At 40.0% G+C, this 6,889-nt stretch overlaps 1 protein-coding gene and 1 long non-coding RNA gene across 2 annotated transcripts; one reads left to right on the forward strand and one right to left on the reverse strand.

Moving 5' to 3' along the window:
- Nucleotides 1,273-1,627, reverse strand: LOC108661807. Its single transcript, XR_001927688.1, has 2 exons — nucleotides 1,531-1,627; nucleotides 1,273-1,443 (listed from the first exon to the last, which is right to left on the reverse strand). It is a non-coding gene; the product is annotated as an uncharacterized LOC108661807 (long non-coding RNA).
- LOC18601285 (protein SCARECROW) lies at nucleotides 1,437-4,975 on the forward strand. The gene is made up of 2 exons (XM_018120194.1): nucleotides 1,437-3,402; nucleotides 4,217-4,975. Exons 1-2 carry the CDS (start codon nucleotides 1,541-1,543, stop codon nucleotides 4,686-4,688), a joined length of 2,334 nt encoding a protein of 777 aa, XP_017975683.1. The 5' UTR covers nucleotides 1,437-1,540; the 3' UTR covers nucleotides 4,689-4,975.

Raw genomic sequence — 6,889 nt, forward strand, 5'->3', positions numbered from 1 at the left:
AATTTTTGGACATTAAATATTATGAATTGTTAATTTTATAAAAAAATTTAAAATTTAAAACATAATATCTAAAAAAACTCTTAAATAATTTAAAAATATTTAAATAAATTTTTATTATTCTATTACATTTAATCAAGTCTTTATGTGAAATTGATTTCATATATTGATAATAAAGTGATATGATAGGCATAATAATGTAATATTTTTACTTTTTACGTCTGGTGAACATTAATTGATAAGTTTTATTTTGATTAACGATAATATTTGATAAAAACAAAAATATAGAGATTTGATTGAACGTAATAAAAAAATAATAATTTATTAAATTTTTTTTGATAAATCAAAAGCGTTTTCAAATCTTATATCAAAATTTAAATATAAAATGCACTATCAATGGTTGAATTATACAGTGAGAGCTTATCGCTAAGCAAAGTAAAAAGCGAAATCATAAAAGGTGTTCTAAAATAAAAATATAAAAATTTTATTTATTTGATGCAAATTTAATGACCGTAGCTGGGAAGGGGAGGTCGTAAAATGGGTCATTTTCAGGGTCAGGAAATCAGTGTTTGCTAGCTTGCACGTTAAATCTGAATGACCTACCTCCAACTTTATCGTCCTAATTAAATTTAACAAGTTACAACGAGTTAAAAAGAAAAGAAAAATAACCAGGTTTCCTTGAAGAGAATGCTGAAGTGTGCAGCAGGTGGTGATTAATTATAAAAGAAAAAGAAAAAGAAAAGAAAACAATAAAGAATGCAAGTAAATGGGTGTGCCTGCTTTGCTTGGAGGGGGAGGATCATCGATTCATAGTAATGGTCGTTCGAAGAGCGGTAGCGAAGACGTCAAACAGGCAACGACGAACAACAGGCTATCACCCCCCAGCACACCAATCCACAAAGTCTTTGCTGCTTCGCTTTGCTTCTCACTTTGACAGCCCATCACCTTACCTGCCCCTGCCCCTAATTTTACTCTTTTTATCGCCCATATACTTTAGATACTACACTATCATTCATAACATTTGCCCCTTTCCATTTTGCCTGTCGCAATAAATTCATCCGCACCAGGACGCTTAGCTAAGCGCCACCCACCAGCAGCAGCACCACCATTCCCCCCCTCCACTCCCCTTCATTTCCATTTATATATATTTTTTATTTAATCTCTTCCTTCCTTTTCAGTTAATAAAATTTACAAGCATCCAAAGGGCATGGCTACGGCGTACTTGCATTAAAATATTTGCTTCTCCTAAAAGAGGAGAAAGAGAGCAGGATAGAATAGAAGAAAAGGATAAATATAATACATAAAAGAAAAGAAGGGAAATAGCATAGAAGGTCGCGCTCAGATTTGAGCGTTGAGCAAGTGAGAGGAATCCCAAAGCCGCTGTCCCAGTTCTCGTACCGTTTTCTGTTTGGATGCCCCCTATTCTTGCTCCCTCGCTCGCAGCTGCTGTATTATTTAATTTATTAGAGTTAGTGGCTTACTTAAACAAGGTGCATCAGTAAGCTTGGATCCCCTCTATGAAGAGCCAGATACCTTGTTGTTCATGGCCGCTTGCGATTTGGTAGGTGAAAATGGTAGTGAAATCAATGGCTGCAGCAACAGCCGAGAAAGCCCTGTAACAAGCGCATCCAACAGCAGTACATCAGAGGGGAAAATGATGAGGAAGCGGATGGCTTCTGAGATTGCTGACTACCACAGGTTTCCTCGCCGCAGCCTTCCTTCTCATCCTCCCTCTGAGAACATGGGTTGCTCTTTCTTGGCAGCGGCAACCACTGCTAATAACCCTAATCCACTCCTCAACTACTCCACTATGAATTTGAATACGACCATAATCCCTTCAGCGAACTTGACCGCCGTGACGTCAGGCGGGCCTGCTTTTTTATGTACAACCACCTCAAACATCACTTGCATCGACAACCTCTCCACTACTAATCCTCCGCCCCCTGCCGTCTGTGGCTTCTCGGGTTTGCCTTTATTTCCACCAACAGACAGAAACCGAAACACCGTCGCCGCCTCCACCACAACCGCAACTACTGCCCCTGTTGCTTTAACTCCGATCTCGAATTCTATGGATGACACTTCAGCCACGGCATGGATAGACGGTATCATAAGGGACCTCATCCACACCTCCTCTAACGTCTCCATTCCTCAGCTCATCCAAAACGTCCGGGAGATCATCTACCCCTGCAACCCAAACCTCGCTGCCCTCCTTGAGTACAGGCTCCGTTCCCTAATGGATCCACTTGAAAGGAGAAGGAAGGAGACGCCGCCGGTCCATCTGCCCGCAGGCTTGATTCCGAGGCACCACAGTCAGCACCAACAGCAACAACATGGCTCCTCTGGACTCACGCTTAACATGGATTCCGCCCTAGATAGCGTTCCTAATTACTCCTTCACCGAATCTTGTGCCATGAGTCAGTATTTGAACTGGGGGATAACTCCACTTCCCATCTCTAACAGCGCAGCCACAGGTAGCAACCAACACCATCACAATCAGATTAGCAGTAGTCCTTCTGCGCCTACACCGCCGGTTCTTTCGCTAAATCAGACGCAGCATCAACCTCAAGTACCTCACCAGGCTCAGGAGCAGCCGCTGCCAGAAGAAAATTCTTCCCCAGTGGAGAAGACGACGACCTCGACGACTACTACAACGCCCACGTCCACTGTCCAAGCAGTCCAAGCATGCAGCGTCAGAGACAGGAAAGAGGAGTTACGGCAGCAGAAGAGAGACGAAGAAGGGTTGCACCTCTTGACCTTGCTCCTGCAGTGCGCTGAGGCGGTTTCAGCTAATAACTTTGAGGAAGCAAATAGGATGTTGTTAGAGCTCTCGCAACTGTCAACGCCGTTTGGGACGTCTGCTCAGCGCGTGGCAGCATATTTTTCGGAGGCTATGTCGGCAAGGCTGGTGAGCTCGTGCCTGGGAATATCCGCTGAGCTGCCATCCATTCCACAGAGCCATACCCAAAAGATGGTATCGGCATTCCAGGTGTTCAACGGGATAAGTCCATTCGTCAAGTTCTCGCATTTCACAGCCAATCAAGCCATACAAGAAGCATTCGAGAGGGAAGAGAGAGTGCACATAATAGATCTTGACATAATGCAAGGCCTGCAATGGCCTGGGCTGTTTCACATTCTTGCCTCAAGGCCAGGTGGGCCTCCGCATGTGCGCCTCACGGGGCTGGGAACCTCCTTGGAGGCGCTGGAGGCGACCGGGAAGCGTTTGTCTGATTTTGCAGACAAACTGGGGCTTCCATTCGAATTCTGCCCGGTGGCAGAGAAGGTGGGGAATTTGGAACCCGAGAGGCTCAACGTGAGCAAGAGGGAGGCCGTAGCAGTTCACTGGCTGCAGCACTCTCTTTACGACGTAACTGGTTCTGATACCAATACGCTGTGGCTCTTGCAGAGGTCAGTAATGACGTCCTTACTCCTTGCTCGCATTTGCTTTCATAAATTTCTTTTGTTTGTTTAATTACTGTTCATTTGGACATAGTTAACACATACATAATTATTACATAATATATATATATATATATATATATATATATATATATATATATATATATACATATATATGCGCACAAGGCCACAATCACGAATACACACTCATGTCGCTTTTTCTTTTCACCTTAATATCTTGCCCTGGAAGACTTGTTAATTATAAATACAGTTGTTTTGTTTTGTTTTGTTTGCATGTCTTCGATGGTCTGAAGCATAACTATCCATGACAACAGAATGTTGTTATTAATTTCCTTTTGTTTGTTTTTTTTCATAGACATAAAGATAAAAGAGCATACGTTTGGTTGTTTGGCTCCTTAAAAACCAAGCTCTGTCTGTCCTCTCCATCTGAAATCTAGTTTTGCTAGTCTTAGTTTTCATTTAATAATTATGAACAATATTAGCATTATAACATAATAAATTTACTATCTCGAATCTGTGATTCTACCCTCCAATAAAAAGATTATCTGATATTTATTTATAATCTATATATATATATGGTAATTGATTCATGTGTTATATGCGAAAGCACATCAATCCTTGATCATATAGATAATGGAAATGATCGTTTTCATTTGTGAATTTTCTTATTATTTGATGAGCATGCTTTTTGAAGTTAGGTTTGATTAATTTAAAACATATATATTCGACCAGAGCATAGCAGTGAATATGCCATAACACGTGCGCTTGTGTTGATGAATATATTTGTCTTTGAGATACTCAGGTTGGCACCCAAAGTAGTGACGGTAGTAGAACAGGACTTAAGCCACGCCGGATCATTTTTGGGAACGTTTGTGGAAGCCATACATTACTACTCAGCCCTGTTTGATTCCCTAGGGGCAAGCTACGGCGAGGAGAGCGAAGAGCGGCATGTGGTGGAGCAGCAGCTGCTTTCGAAGGAGATACGAAATGTGCTGGCATTAGGAGGCCCTTCCAGAAGTGAGGAGGTGAAATTCCATAACTGGAGGGAGAAGCTGCAGCAGTCTGGCTTCAAGGGTATCTCTCTTGCTGGCAATGCAGCCACGCAGGCTACCCTGCTCTTAGGCATGTTCCCATCTGATGGCTATACCTTGGTTGAGGACAATGGCGCCCTCAAGCTTGGTTGGAAAGACCTTTGCTTGCTTACTGCTTCTGCCTGGAGGCCCTTCTATGCTAGTGCTGCGAGTGCCACAACTATCCACCGTTGTTCCCACTAGCTTTTCCTTTTGTATGCTCTTTGATCTGCCGCTAAGATGTTTGTATGTCTTGAGGGATCAGTTCTGCTTCAAAGGATACGAATGTGTTGCCAATCACCATTTGCCCTTACAATCAATCTGTATTCCCAGATCATACTTATTATTGCTTTCAAGCTTTTGCTTGACGGTAAGATGTGACGCATCCCCTACACCCTACCCTCTAGTGTTAGTATCCTCACGCAAGCTAAGTTAAAAGTTTCCATTGCATCATAATGGCAATGTTTTAGAGGCTCTATGTTTTTCCTTAATTTCACAAAAATGGAATCCACGAGACTACTACTAAATAAATGAAGATAGATGTGCAACTTGTTGCTTACTTATAAAAAGGCACAAAAGTTTATTAAAGTAAATGAATTCGTACAGCCACCGACACCGTAAATGGAAAGAGATATCGAAATAGACAAAGGATTTTAAGAGCTTGCAGCCGTAAACATACCAAGTCTGACGTCGTGGTTTTGGGAATGAGAGACACTAGGTAGGCGTAGGACTAGCAAAGTATTTATGAGCCAAACCATGGGTTTCAATTCAAATTTAGATGTGTAATCTAAACTATGGCTGACATGTGTCCACTTTTAAATGGGTTATGGGTTTGGTCGGGGATTTTTAGTGAAGGCTCTGGGCTAAGTCGGGCTTGGTTGATGGGTGTTATTATTGGGGCTTCGTTTTTGCACCTGGGTTTTGTGAGCAAGACACTTCATTCTGAAATTTTGAGCTTCTTTGGTTTTTCATTGGACGTCCATTTTTTTTACTTTTTTGGCATATGGAATATAATAGAAATTAGAAGTCAGACAAGAGGTGAAAATAATAAATAGTAGTTGAAAGGCATTAAGTGTTCTTCATGAAAGGAAGATTCAGAGGGAAAAATTAGCGTGTAGATGGAGGCATTAATTGATCATTCGAGGCAGCATTAATGTCAGTACCAGAGGTGGAAAATTATGGCCTGCTTTCTCTCCTTTTATAGATGTTGTTTCTCTTTTCTTTTCTCCTTTTTTTTATTTGCTCTATTGCTTGGTTTTTGTTTTTCATGGTGACCTGCTACGTTCCGTCCCTAGTGAATTCTTTTTTCTTTTCTGTTTATTCTTGCTCCAGTGGACATGCTCTGCTTCTTTTCTTTTTGCACCGTACTTAGTGGTTTCCTTTGTTATTTTTGCAGTTCTCTTCTACCCAGGATGGTTTATTTATTTTTTCTGTTTATTTGATTTATGGAATTTGAAAACTTTTTCTCGCCAAACTTGAAAATTACATTATATATTTTCTTGTCAGTAAAAATTTAAAATATCATTTCAGCAACTTATTCATTGTCAAATGCAGATGTGATTGTTTTAGTTATTTCGATGAACAAAATTACTCCTATATATATATATATATATATCAACAACAACCCTTCTCAAATTCCCGACTGGAATATCCAGCTACAAAATGTCAAGTATATATGTTTGTTTATTTCGTGTGTACAAATTTTATACTGCTCGTTCATACATGTTTGTACGCATTGATTTCTAATATATCTATACGTACTTTCAATACAAAGAGGAACAATAACTAATGTAACACTTTGGGGAGATCTTGCATGTGTACTCTATTGATGATGACATTATAGGAATGGAAACCAAGCCTATCATGATATGACTTGCACAGTACCTTTGATAATTTTTATTGCATATTTAAAGACTAGATGACATCTTCCAATGATACAGTACCTGTGGGTTAATTACGTGTTCCTTATTTATTTACTACTTTGTTTATTTTCGAATATCTTATTTCAGGTAACGATATACACCTTTGTTGCAGGAATCAAGGATTTTGATTGTACTGGGGATGGTATTATATTGACTGCAAATTATGCATGAAGACGTTGCAACAAATAGGTGACAGTTTCCGATGCCCAGATGCAAATCATGGCCAGCAACCGCATCACCTATGGTATGCATAATCTAGACTTTTTTTCCTTGAAGATCATAATAATCATTATAAAATAAGTTTTGCTATTTATTAAGGAGTTCTTTTTTTAAATAGACCCCATGCATAAGGCGTTTCTGATAATAGATCTGCCCATAATTTTAACTGTTTTTAGTCAAGATAATTAAAATTTGGACAAAATTATCCTTAATGAAACCAACCCATTTGTTTGGCTCCACGCTTTAATCTCAAACCTATTAACG

This window comes from Theobroma cacao, chromosome 4, assembly GCF_000208745.1.
Source record: "Theobroma cacao cultivar B97-61/B2 chromosome 4, Criollo_cocoa_genome_V2, whole genome shotgun sequence".
Taxonomy (NCBI): Eukaryota; Viridiplantae; Streptophyta; class Magnoliopsida; order Malvales; family Malvaceae; genus Theobroma; species Theobroma cacao.

Excerpts from the sequence above, each read along its gene's own strand:
- LOC18601285 (XM_018120194.1), top strand. The coding sequence starts at position 1,541 with ATGGCCGCTTGCGATTTGGTAGGTGAAAATGGTAGTGAAATCAATGGC. Across the intron at positions 3,403-4,216 it reads ACGCTGTGGCTCTTGCAGAG|GTTGGCACCCAAAGTAGTGA; the intron begins GTCAGTAATGAC and ends TGAGATACTCAG.